Source organism: Procambarus clarkii, chromosome 47 (genome assembly GCF_040958095.1).
Source record: "Procambarus clarkii isolate CNS0578487 chromosome 47, FALCON_Pclarkii_2.0, whole genome shotgun sequence".
NCBI classification, from domain to species: domain Eukaryota; kingdom Metazoa; phylum Arthropoda; class Malacostraca; order Decapoda; family Cambaridae; genus Procambarus; species Procambarus clarkii.
Window position 1 is genome coordinate 23,714,336 of NC_091196.1, and position 16,079 is coordinate 23,730,414.

Sequence of the window (16,079 nt, forward strand, 5' to 3'; positions counted from 1 at the left end):
TATATATACTTATATTCGCTGCTGTAATCGTGGCCCACTTTATTGAATTATAGGAGTTTATCCTATTTATATGAACAACGTGAATGAATTCCTTATATCAGTTATGATATAAATAGAAATTCTTACAAATTTTGTGCATTATGTATTATTAAATTATCTTTAGAGGTTACACAACAACGTGTGCTAATACCCGAGTGTTCTGAATTGTTTGGGAAAGTTTGTTACAAAGGAAACGAAAACAATCCGGAAAATGTGAAGTTTAGTTGTGTAGTAATAGTGGTTCCGGCAACTTTGCACTTTTTCCAGTTATTAATAGCTAGATATCTGTAGCTCCTGATAACTAGTGCAGTGATAACCTCTCTTGGGTTATCACCGCAAATCATAGAAAACTGTGGCCTCTCTTAGGTTATCATTCAAGGTCATCAGTAGTTCCTGATCTCTTGAAGAATTTCTTCACTACTATATTAGAGAATGTAAGTAGGTTAAATGATATATATATTAATTTTATAACCTGATGATACAGTAAACTGATTTGAATACTAAAATAATGGTCATATTTGCAATAATTCAATGTAACAATTTTTTCTGGGCATGTGACATTTTTCTAGTTGCTTTTGCCTCCAACGTATAGACAAATGCTTATTATCCCTCTCAAATTTCACTAGGAACTTAACATAGGACTGTTTAGGTAAGACATCGTGAAAGCGTACGACTCCTTATCTAGAACTGTGACACATTGATACACTAGTCGGCAGCCTTCGGGTATACCTTCAAGACGTCTTCAGATATACCTCAAGACGTCTTCAAGTATATCTTCAAAACGTCTTTCCAAAGCTGTCTAAAGCAAAGTTTGAGGGGGGGGGGATAATAACCATTTTCTATACGTTTTGAAGCAGAGGCAATCATTAAAAAACACTTACTACCCCAGGAACAAAAAACTTAAAATTTGCTGCAATGTAGTTATTGCAAATTGAGTTGTTAAAAATAATAATAAAAAATATTATAATATAAACAGATAAAAGGTATTTGATTTAATGAGGAAACAATTTAATTACAAAGGTTTGTGATAGCGCCTATAATGACTCAAACCGTGAAAGGCTTATATGGAGACAAATAATGAAATGCTTTGGGTGAGGGGGAAAATCCTATCTCAGTTACAGAGGGTGATTCAGTCCCAGTTGTACAAGACGAGATGCTGACTGATATTTTTCTTAATTCTTAGTTTACTTTTTGCTCTTCTTTATTTATTGCTGCTTTATCAACCTTTGCTTCTACTTTTTCTTCTTCTTCTTCCTTTGTATTATTTCCAAGCTCTTCTGTTTTCAGGCATTTGTCAAACTATGAAGCTTTTGTGTTGTTTTTCTCAGTTTTATATCTAAGTGTGTATGTGTGTGCGTGCGTGTGTGTGTGTGTGTGCGTGTGTGAAAGAGAAAACGCTTGTTGAAAAAAAAAATGAATTGGGACGTTGTTCCAGCTTTTAAAATGAAACCTGCACCATACACTATATATATATATATATATATATATATATATATATATATATATATATATATATATATATATATATATATATATATATATATATATATATATATATATTGTGACGGTAACGCGTTGGTGTTCGGCTGTTTAAGGCTAGGGGTATGGCCTCGTCACATAGTTATAAAAAAAAATAGAAAAAACTGGAACTTCGTCTGTGGTAAGGTAAGGAGAAGACACAAAACACAAGTAAACTTTTAACAATGAAATTTTAATTACGTTAAATAAATCAAAACATGAATAAAAGGGACAAACAAATTCGTATAATAAAATCAATCAATCAAAATAATAAGAATAATTAAATGACACAATGAAAAGTTACGTTAAGACAAAATAACAAGAAGTGCAATACAAAAATAAAGGTAAGGTGCTGGAATATTGGCTTTAAGCTACCACCTCTCTCAGTACACGCTAACGTCTAGCCGGGAGGAGTGGTAACCGTGGAAGCACTGAATATTCTGAGGTCTGAGGTCGTGGCGACCCCAGACATCAAGTAGTATGGGGGGGGCGAGTGCAGTTGCAGCCAGACCGGCGACCAATCAGCGGAGCCGGTAGTAAGACAGGTAGTTTGGCGGTTTGAGTCTGAGCAGGTGTCTCTGGCTGCATACGTTTTGCGCTCTGGCAAACCTTGGAGATGTTGTTGTCGTTGTTGGACATTTCTTCCCTAGTAGTTTTATATAATTTCAACAACGTAATTGTGGAGGGAAGAGCAGGCTCAATCTCTTGAAGGAGATTATCGTCACAATATATATATATATATATATATATATATATATATATATATATATATATATATATATATATATATATATAAAACCAATGCTGCGATATAGTTTCGTAAATTGCAATTTAAACTCGTATGCATATGAGTTTAGAGAAGTCTAGAGTCTGGTTTAGTTGTCCCTGCGGCCTGTGCCTGCCAGAGAGGCAGTGTGGGGGTAGGGCAACAGGGTGCTGTAGTGAGGAGGAAGCTGTGTGTGTAGGGCAGCCCTGCCCCCTGCCCCGGCCCCATACCCTACCCGGCCCTGTTATGCTCCTCACACCCTTGGGACCAGATGCCGCATTTTCCTTCACATTATTTTTGGGAGTAAAGTGTGTGGGTTGTTAGGAGGTCCGCGCACGCGCGCGCGTACACACACATACACACACACACACACATACACACACACACACACACACACACACACACACACACACACACACACACACACACACACACACACACACACACACACAGTGTCAGAGTAGTTAACAAGTGCAAGTCTAGTGTAGTGAGTCTAGGTGCAAGTAGTTAACAATCTGTACACCAGTTGAGAGGCGGGACCAAAGAGCCAAAGCTCAACCCCCGCAAATACAAATAGGTGAGTACAAATGTGTGAGTACACACACACGCGCGCGCACGTCCGCACAGTCGAGTGAACAGTGCCTTGGGGTCGTAGTCCTAAGTGCCCGGGTTCGTAACAGGGGGCATCAGGATGAAAGAAACTGCCCATATGTTTCCTCTGGCGCCGTGAATCGAACCCCGGACCACAGGACTACGTCTCCAGCGTGCTTTCCACCCAACCACCAGCGCCCTAAGTGTGTGTGTGTGTATTTACATTTTAAAGACCATAACACTGGATCATTAATAGCAAGAACCGATATGATAATAGCAATATCTCCCCATCTTCATCTCTCTCTCTCCCTTACCCAGTTTCATCCCCCGCCCCTAACCCAGCTTCATCCTGCAGCTTCAACCTCCCTCGGCAACATGACGGAATTCCTCTGACTTTTACCGCTCACGGCTCGATACTTGGGTCCTGGCTTCTTGCAGAGGCGCTCTCGCCAGCACTCAACTTCTCTGTTATTGGGGTAACCCCTCGAGAGGGGGCGGGGTGTTCGTTTTCTGTTGTGTTGCAGTGACCTCAGCAGCACGAGCAGCAGCACTAACATCTGTAGCAGCGTTAGCAACATCCTCCTTACTAGGAGCATCAAGGGTTCCTGCTTATCAATTGTCTATACTCTTCTCACCTACTATATCCTGTCTATTACATTCTAATTCTTTTGTTGTCTTCTGTATTTAAACTTTGTTTCGTCTATTGTATTCGACTGTAATAATCTTCTGTGCCCGAGAGTTAGGTAGCTGTTGTAGGTTGTAACCAGTGAAAGGTCATCATTTGTTGGCCTCGCATCTAGACCTAGGAAAGCCTGGATAAGTCTAACTGTCCCCGTCTGTGAAAAACCATAGGGTGAACCATTAGGACAATTTCAGTATAAATGTCATTTTATTTAGGTGTTCCCTTAACTTTTTTTTTTAATTTTGGGGATTTTGTTAATAATTGATAAGGTAACAATATTAATTAAAACTATTATACACAAAATGAGATAATAAAAAACGTATTATTATTGAAAATTGAAACTTATTTAATTTATCTTAATCTTAGTTTAATTATATAGACTATTGTAATTTGTATTTCCTCTCTTAAAATATTGTATATATTGGTAATTGTGCTGGCTTGGGCATGGTTATAGAATATCTTAAATTTTTAAATACTACATTTATAATCTATCCTGATGTTGTAAAGATTTAAGTTCAACATCAAACCAACTGCGAATACTTAGATAGATGTATACCAGTGTTCTCGATTGCAAGGGGTGTAAACACCGAGTTAACTATGTTCAGGACTGAAGTGTACTCGCTGGATGGTAGGATATTGTGGTGGCTTTAACAAGCCTCCAGCACTTGACAGGTCCTGAGCTCAACGGCAAGCCAACCCTCAGTTGAGGTGAGTGCTTACATAAATCACATTACAGGGTTACGTGCAAGTTCATGACCACTTCGTTCAGATAAGAGCAACGTGTGGAAGATTGCGAGACTAAACATAGACACTCCAGCTCCGAGTTTACGGGGAATATATATATATACAGAGAGGTGTACCCCGTTTCGTGGAGTATATATATACACTAAGAGTTTACTTTAATATTGAATTTAGTTCAGCGCTAAAGTATATTATTGCTGATTGTTCAGCAAGCACTTGTGAAGGTTTTAATTAATAACCCGCCAGAAATTGATAGGCCTTAAGCCCAGCAATAAGCTAGAAGAAAGAGAGAAAACGAGAGATCATTATACCCAACACTAAACTAAAAAGGGGAGAGAGAGAGTAGAAATAGTGGGTTCCCCCCTGGGCGGCCGACGACCAGTTACCACCACTTCTTGTGATGTGTGGGGCAGGGTAACGCGCTCAGCTCCTCTGAGAGAATTGCTTTGCGTTATTTGCACAGGAAGCGAGATATTTGTTTTATAATTTTCTTGTTGATTTATCTCATTTTTGTTCATTTTCAAATTTTCTGCTTCTCTTCCTCTTTATTATATTGGGGGTTTTATTATTGTTATTATTAATTGTAATACTGTTTACTGTAATTCTTAGATGTGTTGCTGTATTGTTCATTTATTCATTACAGTACTTTATTGACTTATTTACCAACGATATAGATTTCATTTCTAGCCGTCACTGACTGTATGCTAAGCTGAGTATTGCGTGGTGTCTCTGGTGACATCCTTGGACATGCAGTAGCACGGCTCGTGACATCTTTGGTCATGTAGGAGTACCACTGGTGGCAGCCTTGGTCATGCAGGAGTACCACTGGTAGCCCTGCTGAGTGTTGGTGCCGTCATACATTGATTTTGTGAGTCTAGGTCCGCGTCAGCGGCTGGTGCTCCGTCGACGACTCCTCCAAGCAGAGATATTCCTTGATCCTCGCTCCCTCTGGGGATATTCTCCGATCCCTCGCTCCCTCTGGGGATATTCTCCGATCCCTCGCTCCCTCTGGAGATATTCTCCTATTCATCGCTTCCTCTGGGGGACATCCTCTTATCTCTGCCTCTCGCGGGACATCGTCCAACGTCCAGGAAATATCTAAGTCTCTCCTTCCTTCCTTCTCTTCAGTGTCTTAGAACAGTCCTGCGATGAAGTCCTTTCCAAGTGATGTTTGTGGACGTCGAGTCTACCATCATTAAGGACTCGTCCCCGCTGCAGTTCATGAATAGTGTGGATTTTTTGTGATTTTTTATATTATTCTGTTTATTCTTTTCAATTTGTTGTCTTGCCTGCTTTCCTCTCTACATTCTTGATATATTGCTTTGTACTTGTATCTTGCTTCCTTTCATCCCTCCCGCTCTACTCCTGTGTTCCCCTACTCCTTCATATCATCATCCGGCCCCTTAAACCCTCGTCCTTCCCATCCGGAAGTTCCTCTTCCATCCTCTCTATCTCGATATGTTGTACTTCCCATCAAGCCTCTGGCACTTTACCGTGCTTTTACACTCTTCGCTCTCTTTTTCTTGCTACCTTCCTTCTTCCCATTTTCGCAACCCCTTCATTCCTTACTTCCTCCCTCATTCCCTTCCAATTCCTCTCGTCCCTCCATCCGTTTATCATTTCCTCCCTTCCTTCTCCCCCTCATTCACTCTCTTCCCGCCCTCCATCCCTCCTTTTCCTGTCACTCTCCAATATTTCCCGACCATCCAAGTGCTTGAGTACCATTCCTCCCCCCCCCCTTCCCATCCTGAATCCGTATCCTCATCCCTTCCCAGGGCTATATAGGCGTAATGGCTTGGTGCTTTCCCCTGACAATTCCCTCTCCAATATTCTTGCAATACTCTAAATACTCATTATTTTATATATATGTATTCTTTTGAAGTTGTGGATTTAGTTTGTGTATGTGTGTGTGTTTACATATAAATGTTTCATAGGAAGCGAAAATGGAAGAGAAACGAAATAAGTGTCCCCCCAAGTTGCCTGGCAGCGGCCATAGGAAGAGAAAACCATTAATTCCCTTGTCATGGCCGCAATCAGACGTGGGAGCTGCTCACACATCTGTGTGAGGTGTCTTGCGGTCCTTCCTCCAATTTTTTTTTTCAACTTTAAACTCTAAGAGAGTTACAAATTGTTTCTCCTTTTTATTTTTATAATACAGAAACTATGATGGGGTAACTATAATAATTTCAAGAATGCCCTGCGTTAGTTTACAATGCATTAAGTCGTCTTCAATCATGTGGATTGAATCTTTATTTATAAAAAAAAGTAGTGAATTAGATAATATTAATGTAAGTCCGGGATTATTTAAATTAGATACTGTTTTAATTGCTATGATATGTGATATGTAAGTGTAGAAGAATATACACTTACATTCAATAAGTGCATATGTAGTACATTTCCAAGTGTGAAGGAATAATCAGTTAATATCCACTGAATCATCTCACCTTCATGTTACATTCATTAGTCGATATTTTAGCTTATGGATCTTTGTCAAGTTAGGTGTAGTTGGGTATATGATCCCAAACAACTCTTATGGTCATTTGTCATTCCAGTCTATTCAGAACTAAAGTTCCAAGTAGCACAAGCTCACCCATCGTAGCGCTCTATACTAAAGCGTGCAAACAATTTGTTTTTTCATTTGGCTACTGCTTGCGAAAATAAGTATATTGCAACTTCATTTTTTTAAGAAATATCTTACACCGCCAAGCACCTTCAAGCTTCACTATTTACATAACAAAGGTTGGGTAGACCATTATCATGCAAAGTGTCCCATCAGCCATCAAGGAATCATCTTTTAGGCATCTTATGTAAAGAAAACGGAAAATACTTTTACATGCGTATCAGCCAAGATTTCCTATAGAAACTATGTTAACAAAACCTTTTTATTGGAGTTTTTATCTGTTAAATCGCAATCCTGCCATAAATTAACAATTCTTCAATATGTTTATGTTAAATATGCACTTTTTCTCTCGGGTTTTGGAAAATGCTATGGTTATCTTGAGATGATTTCGGGGCTTAGCGTCCCCGCGGCCCGGTCCTCGACCAGGCCTTCTTTTTGTTACACACCCCTAACAAGGAGCCCGTAACAGCTGTCTAACTCCCAGGTACACATTTACTGCTAGGAAACATGGGCATCAGGGTGAAAGAAACTCTGCCCATTTGTTTTCACATCCACCGGGAATCGAACCCGGAACCTCGGGACTACGAATCCTAAGCGCTGTCCACTCAGCTGTTAGGCCCATGGTCTTGGCTTTCTTATCCGAAATCGAAAAACATTTTATGATCTATTCTAAAAAGTTAATTTTTATATGGACATATAACAATGGGCTTCACTGGTCAGGTATTAAAATAATATAGTAAGGTTCTAACCAGCATTTGACGTAAAGAAAGAAACCTTAACCAACATCAGAGGAAAACTATTATTAATTATTTCAGAGTAAGAAACATAGGGAAAAATAAGTGTATAAGGGATTAGATCAGAGTAACTAGATGACCTTATATGTTTACATTTGCTCTAATGATTAGTTAAACGTTCCATTTACGCCTCTTGTAGTGTAACTCCAAAACGGGTTACTTCTCGTTCTCCCTAGTCATACCTATGCTACTAGTACCTAAAACTAGCCAAGCTGGTCAGACCACGCTTCTTGTGGTCTGTGTTGCCTCTTGTGTGTCAATGTTGTCTGTTTGTATTGTATCTAGTTGCACTAATCACCATGATTTTATAGAAGTTAGTATCCTTTAGAAAAACACTAAAATGAAGACTTAATAATAGTTATTAACACCTAACTTATTTATGACCCAATTTACTGAGTACACTGTATTAAGTTATATTACATTGTACTTAGCATTAAGTTACAATGTATTAAGTTATATTACATTGTACTTAGCATTAAGTTACTTTAGTGAACATTACTCATTAAGTTACATAATGAACATTTGAATACAAATTACATCTTAAAACATCACCGTCTCATGCTGATCCTCTTTTGATTGGCTTTCTGTAATTACATTAAATATTCCATACATACTAATTACTCTTGACTAGTTACCCATCGGCTCTCTTATGCTGGCTGGCTGGCAGCCACGTGACATTCGTCTTTCACATTAAGACGATTTTAAATATGATAATTTATGTTAATTATAGAAAAGGAATTAGTTAAGGTAGATTTCAGATCAAAAGCTCTGCTGATACAAAAATTTATAAATATTTTGTATAGTTTTATTAATGTAAATAAGTGGAACTAACTAGATGAGTAAGTAGTAGGAGCCAGTTCGATTCACAACTCTAAATGTAAATATAAGAAAATCGAGTGAAAAGAGTCACTGCATGAATCAATGATGGTCGTAAGGCAGGGCTTAAGAGCAGGTGTCCGACCCTGTTAGCTCAACTGGGTGAGTACATAGTTAAATATATATATATATATATATATATATATATATATATATATATATATATATATATATATATATATATATATATATATATATATATATATATATGGCAAAACTGGTCAAGATGCAGAGATGTGCCACAAGACTGATCCCAGAACTTAGAAGGTTGGGTTACGAGGGAAGACTGAGAGAACTGGATGCTACATAAGAAACGGTAAAGAGAAGACATGATTACGACGTATATAATCCTAACGAGTACTAGCAAAGCAGAGAGGAACGAAATATTTAGAAGATTTCACAACTGAATGAAAAACCATTGGTTGAAGCTATTGAGGATGATGAGCCAAGGAAACCTGGCTTTAACTTAAGAGTAGTACAGAGAATAGTCGTAACTCGAGGCTCAAGAGCTGGCACTCGACCCTTCTAGCTCAACTTGGTGAGTACATTCAGGCGAGTACATCTAATTACTCACACACAACAAGTTCTGGCAGAAACAGAGGTGCCTCTAGTGATCCCTAAGTTAATTTATATACTAGAAACTTTTTAACAGTAACTTTTCAAGCCTAAGGGAATAGTAGTTAACGTTTTTTTAGTAAAAAATAAAAAACAGAGCCTAAATTCTGTCAAAAAAACGTCGTTTCGGTGAACCTGTTTTTTGCTTTCATAAAGTTAGACAGGCGCCCCTAGTGCAGAGTCATCCGTCGCCCAATTGACTAGCCAAATCATACTCTCGGAAATCCATAATTTAATTGACGATTACGGCATAACGACATGTTGACAACTTGGCCAACTTTGGCTAGAGTTGGAAAACTTATCTAGCCCAGGAGCTGAAGCTTGCCCCCTCAGAGACATGTAGGTGAGATAATACATGCACCTCTTGGAACGACGCCGTTCCGTAGTTTGAGGAATTGTGTTGAGACGGTGGTCAGGGACTTGCTTGTTAAGGCTCCTTATTTTGGTAATGTGATATACAAGGATCTTCTGGTCATGTTGCCTACAGAGCCCTTTCCCCTCCGGTTTGTTTATACGGCCCCAATAACATTATTGCAGAAATGATAAATCTTCACACACACAGAGGGAGGAGAGAAACTTTCAATTAAACAACATTTGTATACGACAGAATAGGGCCCCTAACCTTGATGAGTATATCCGATGTTGTGCAAGAATACTCCTGTAAATATGCCGGTAATTATCCAGAATTATGCTGGGCGTTATATTAAATAATTTCCATTTATTATTATTAATAATCTCCGATGTAAATTTTCATTTTTTTTTCACAGTGCTGTTATTAATCGTATAATGTTGGTCTCCTAGATTAACCCCCGTATCAGGAAGGGTGATGTATGGAAATCATCTTTATAATGTATTTCCGTTATGGAAATTAGGAGTAACTTGAGGCGATGCAAGGAAAATCTATATAATTTACTATTTTATTTTTGTAAGGAAGATTTGATAAAAAATTTAAGTCCAGCAATAAACTCTTGTGTTGAAAGAGTCATGTTGTCTGAAGATGGGATTCACCGTGTTGATGTTTGAGTTACTTCTCTTACAAGAGATTTTCCTGTTTGGTGTTTCAGAATTCGAGAAGTAATGTTTTTGATGATTTGTGAGTCAGGTTTGTGCAGAAAATACTTATGTTTTTATGTCAACATCTTCTCCTCTACAACTACCATCCCTTCACCACCATAACCACTACAACTACTATCTATAACCTGATCAGTCTCTGACATAATCATAACTGAACTTTCAGCCATCTTCACGTTTTCCACATCAATCACTGAAGTTGTAGTAAGCAAAGTCACTCCACATTCAATCAGTAGTTCCCTCCACTCTGGTGCACATCACACCACAGCGCTCAGCCTGCACTCCAAGACGACCACTCTAGCGACACCAACAGTATCTTTTATCACTTCTCCGTCTCTCCTCTAACCCGATTTGTTTACCTCTGCCGATAACACCACTCTTCTGCACAAGTGCACACACTACCCCCTCTCACACAGACGCAAGGACGACGCACGGACGAGACGCAGTCCCCCCTGCGTCTCGTCCTCCCCATCTCACGTAGTCCCTCCCTGCGTCTCGTCCTCCCCCACCTCATCCACTCTGCTCACTCGTCTTTCCTCGTCATTTACGACTTGGGGGCCACTATGTGTTTCCAATAGAGGGGCCACCAGGGACCTGGTTCAGACAAATAGCACCATTTCCCCCCGATAAATACCGCATTGTCACTGCTATCCGGAGAGGCCAATCACTCTGCCCTTGTGTGGACCAGAGCCACGGGAGGGGTGCGTGTATTCACCTGTTCGCCTATTTCAGTCTGAAGGATTGAGTTTTTAGCTCTTGGACCCCGACATTCCAGCAGCTGCTTGTCTTATGCAATGACATTCTGCTGGGCCGTCTACTGATCAGCCCTAAATTGTAACGTAACAGTTTTTTAACGCCTGTGTAGCTATTTACTAGCAGGTGAACAGGCTTATTAGGTGAAGGAGAGCGTTGCCACGTGGATCGAACCCGGAATCCTGTAATTTTAGAACTGTAATTTGTCTACTTCCACGTCTTTCATCTTTTTTATACAACTGTATCTATCCAACTCATTTTGTATTTAGCTGATTTCAAGTCTGTTAAGCTTTAGCTGTTAAGATCCCAATACGAGGACTATCGGTCTCGTTCAGTTCTGATTGTTCCCATTTGTTTTGCATGACGAGCGTTGATATGAGAGCGCCAATTTCCTCTCTCAGCTCGTTGACGTATTCTAAGAGCCAGATGGGCCTTCTAACTACCGATATTTGCGATATTGCGCTTCTTAACTCTCTCCACTCTGATATCTTCACTCTCAGTGTAACCCATTGCTTCTTGAGAGGTACCAACTTATCCTGTATAGTGCTTGTGCAGGCGATGAGTCACAATAACGTAGCAAAAGTATGTTGACCAGACCACACACTAGAAGGCGAAGGGACGACGACGTTTCGGTCCGTCTTGGACCATTCTCAAGTCGATTGTGATTCCTGGACCATTCTCACAATCGACTTGAGAATGGTCCAGGACGGACCGAAACGTCGTCGTCGTCCCTTCACCTTCTAGAGTGTGGTCTGGTCAACTGTATAGTGCTTCTCCAGCTTGATTAGGAGTCTCTTGAGTGGGACTGTATCCAATACATTCAGGCAATCAATTATGTTACAATTTGGCGCTCTCTTGTTTGATTTTTCTCATCTTGGTGCATAACTCTACTAAGTTTTATCATGCTGGTGGTTCGAAGTTAAAATTTGCCTTTCTTCCGGTCAGTCTCTCAAGTAACTTGCAGCAGGGGATACTTGTTAGTGTTATGAGTCTGTAGTTTAATGGTTCTTTGCGTCCTTCCTGTATTCATGTATATTAACATTCTGCCCGAAACGCTTTGCGTAATAGTGGCTTTAGGCATTGTATGTACTAGCTCTATCTATAAAGCCAACAAACTTTGTAAAATCTCTTTATGTATGTACCTTTACCTAAATAAATATTATTATTATTATTATTAACATTACTTCTTTCACTATAGTTATATTATAGTAATGGCCACGAGGATGGGTGGCCAGGATCTGCAGCTTATTACATATGTGGTCCCGGGTTTTGTATTTGTACTTCTGGAGTCATAAATATTACTGTGATTCTCTCTCACGTTGGAGTGTCTGGTCTGATGGGCTAGTGGCTCTGGTAACCACTCTGGGTCCAGATGGAAAGGTCCCGGAAGCCTTTATTAAGTGTTTCGCACCATTACTGGACATTACCGGTGCTACAAATCCACAAGGGCCGTGACGAGGATTCGAACCTATGTCCGAGATCATCCCAGAAGCTGCCTGAATCGACTGAGCTACGACATGGTCAAAAGAGTTGAAACCAGAAGTTCTACTGAACTTACTTGGATCCTGCAGCCTCTCCGAGACACAAACCAGGGTTTTACACAACTCCCCCCCATGCACTCGAGCTATATCAATAGGCCGTTCTACCTCTTTTACCTGCGTGTAATTATCGGTGCTTCCACTCATTTTATATTACCTGAGCACTTGGTCGTTCACAGACGTCTTCCTCATGCTGGGTGTATGGAAATATTTTAGGCTGATTCTCGTGTTTAGATGTTAATCTCTTGCTCCTTCTCTGTTGCTATTCAAATTTCTTTGTTTTTATACCTAGCTTTTGTATATACGTTGATTTCTTTTTGTTCGGTGTTCTCTTTTTTTATGTTGTCTTCTTGATTCTTGATTCCTTAATGATGGTATGAATATTCTTGCAACTTTCTTAAGTTTGCTCGTTATGTAGTCCATCATGTCTTGTTGAACGAGTATGATTCTCTGTCTCTGTCTCTCTCTCTCTGTCTCTGTCTCTCTCTGTCTCTGTCTCTGTCTGTCTCTCTCTCTCTCTCTCTCTCTCTCTCTCTCTCTCTCTCTCTCTCTCTCTCTCTCTCTCTCTCTCTCTCTCTCTCTCTCTCTCTCTCTCTCTCTCTGTCTCTGTCTCTCTGTCTCTGTCTCTCTCTCTCTCTGTCTCTGTCTCTGTCTCTGTCTCTGTCTGTCTCTCTCTCTCTCTCTCTCTCTCTCTCTCTCTCTCTCTCTCTCTCCCTCTCTCTCTCTCTGTCTCTGTCTCTCTCTCTCTCTCTCTCTCTCTCTCTCTCTCTCTCTCTCTCTCTCTCTCTCTCTCTCTCTCTCTCTCTCTCTCTCTCTCTCTCTCTCTCTCTCTCTCTCTCACCAAAATGCATCATCATTATCTCTTGCTTACCCTCCCGTAGCCTGGAATGCGAAGCTAAGAGCATCAGGCTGTTTGTGTAGCCAATAAATGAAGACAAACAACTCAGGGTTTTTGGCTCTGTGTTTCTGGAGATGCTCAGAAAATTGCCCAATTCTGGAGTCTCCATTTTTTCTGAGTGGGGGACGGCCCGTTATCCGTTCCTTACACGTATCAAAGGTGTGTGTTGCTTCGGTGCTATTTGGAGGCTGGTTGGGTTGCAATTCGAGGCCTTTCTGGCTATTTTGGTAACTCTTTGACTTCTATTTTGAGGCCTTTTAGCTGTTATTCAAGGCTGTTTGATGTGTTTTTATCGGGGATTGAGTTGCTGTTGTTTAGAATTGCGTTATGGTTATTTTTGGGGCCTCTTTTTAGTGTTATTTTGGGGTTATTTTAGAGTTCTTTGGCTATTTATGATTTTATTTAACTATATTTTTATCTTGACTGAAGAAACGTTTTGCTATCATCACTATTACAAATTCATTATTTTCCTTACAATTATTAGTGTCATTATTTTTATTGTTATAATGATCGTATTATCATCATCATTGTCATCTTCATCATTGACTTCATCATTCTTTCTAAATGATGGAACACGTTTATATATTAAATTTCTTCTCCTACAGAGACTTTAGAAGCATCTGGTTCCAGCTACTTGCTCCATTCTGAACACATACACACACACACACACACACACACACACACACACACACACACACACACACACACACACCTGTAAGACACAAAAGCGATTGCAATTATATAATTTCGTATTTCTGCAATAATTGTTCTTCCTGCATCATTTTTTCAAATTGTGATAATTTACAAGAAAATCTATGAAAATCCATTAAATTCTATCATAAATTTTTATCTCTAGTTATAAGAAAGATTGTGGAAATAATTGACATTAGTGTTATCCTTTCAATGGAATTGTAACCACGTTTGGAATCGTAATTCCTTCTGGAATTGGAATAGTGTTTTGATTAGCGTCTATTTCGTGAATAATGAATCGGAATTGAACATAGACCGTAAATTTTACAAATTTTCTTTTGGAAATTTTACGGCACAGAAAAGGAATTTTTGTTGTAAATGAAACTGTGTTAAGAATTTCGTGATTTGGGAGCATGACTCTTAACATATACAGATTGTGAAGTCGTGAAGCCTACAATGCAATTTACGAAGAAGTAATAAAACTTAAAATACAGTTTGTGTTGTAAAATGCAGAGTGGTAGCTAAATCGTATATATCAATGCAGAACCCGGATTGTGTTCTACAGCCTCCAGCATACGCTAGTAAATCTTTAGAGTTAATACGCGTCAGTAGTGATTGTAAGAGCAACCTTGAGTTAATTGTGATTGTAGGTAAATTACAGACTGTCGCAAAATCGTGTCATTGTTATATTGCGCTAGTTGTCACAGTGAGTGCTAGGAAATTAGTGATTAAACCCTACAATGAGAACACAATCAGAACACCTTGCAGTCAGAACACTCAACGATCATCACACTACGATCACAACACTCGACGATCAGAATGATTCCACAGAGTGCCGTTTTATCACTATCATTCTGGAAATCTGTGTCAGAAAACCTGCCGAATCTGTGACCATATGAGGGAGAAAACCCGCCCTCAGTAAATGACTAAGGTAATGTGATACCGGAAGCTGCCAGCGCCGCAGAAATTGAAGCCACTAACATGACTCTGTTTGACAGCTTCGTTACACCGTTGCTGATAACAGCAACGGCCACAACTCCAAAGGTGAAATAATCCAAATAGCATCAATCAGTGAAGCTCCCTAGATACAGTGTGGAGAGTAGCTGTGATCAGGATGACTCAAGAACGTCGACCTAGGCCGAGGCTTCTTCCTTGCTGCCACTGCATCAACAAGAGTCCAACAGGTAAGTCTTTGCCTGCTTTAGAGGAGCGTAAGTTCCAAACTTACGTTCAGTTTAGAGGTGGATAGTTTCAAACCTTAGCCAGGCTGTATGGGATGTTTCCACCACAGAAAAGCCTTAGGCCGATGAGGTTATCAATTGCAATCAACTGCACAGTGATTAAGGTGCATTTGCACCTCGATGTAGTACTTTAAAACAGCTGCGCCCTTTAGGGGTTAACAGTCTGATAGTGTGAGAAAGGTACGTGAGATTGACAGTAATTAAAGAGACAAACAGAGAGAACCCGCCAAACACACACCGAAACTACGACGTTGGTACAACGTTCGAACAAGTTTTAACACCTAACCAGTTATAACAACCAATATAGTAAGTTGTAACAACGTTCTAATACGTCAGAAACACGTTAAGCCAAGATGTAACAACTTTATTACAAGTTGTAAAAAGCGGAAAATAGAGACAGTTTCGGTTTGTGTTTCCAGGGAAGTCTTTCAGTCAGAAAGCATGAGTTGTAAAACGTTATACTGTCGAGGTTCAGTATTTGATTCATACACACGCGATACTCTCTCTTCGGTGTTTCATAACTATTAGTTGCACATTTTCGGATTGGCAACTTACCCGAAAATATTTACAATTTACAGAGATAATAGACGGCAAATCCCAAAATCCTCCTCGGCAGAATCTATCACGTGTTTAAAAACTATGGAAC

General features: G+C 39.7%; 1 protein-coding gene across 1 annotated transcript in view; it reads left to right on the forward strand.

Annotated features, from left to right (window-relative positions):
• Nucleotides 1-14,467: 14,467 nt before the first annotated feature.
• The window catches only part of Mctp (multiple C2 domain and transmembrane region protein), a 239,592-nt gene continuing 237,980 nt past the window's right edge, over nucleotides 14,468-16,079 (forward strand). Inside the window, exon 1 of the mRNA XM_045749849.2 lies at nucleotides 14,468-15,376. Within this exon, the coding sequence (XP_045605805.1) occupies nucleotides 15,307-15,376 (70 nt within the window). The 5' untranslated portion in view covers nucleotides 14,468-15,306. The remainder of the gene's footprint in view (nucleotides 15,377-16,079) is intronic.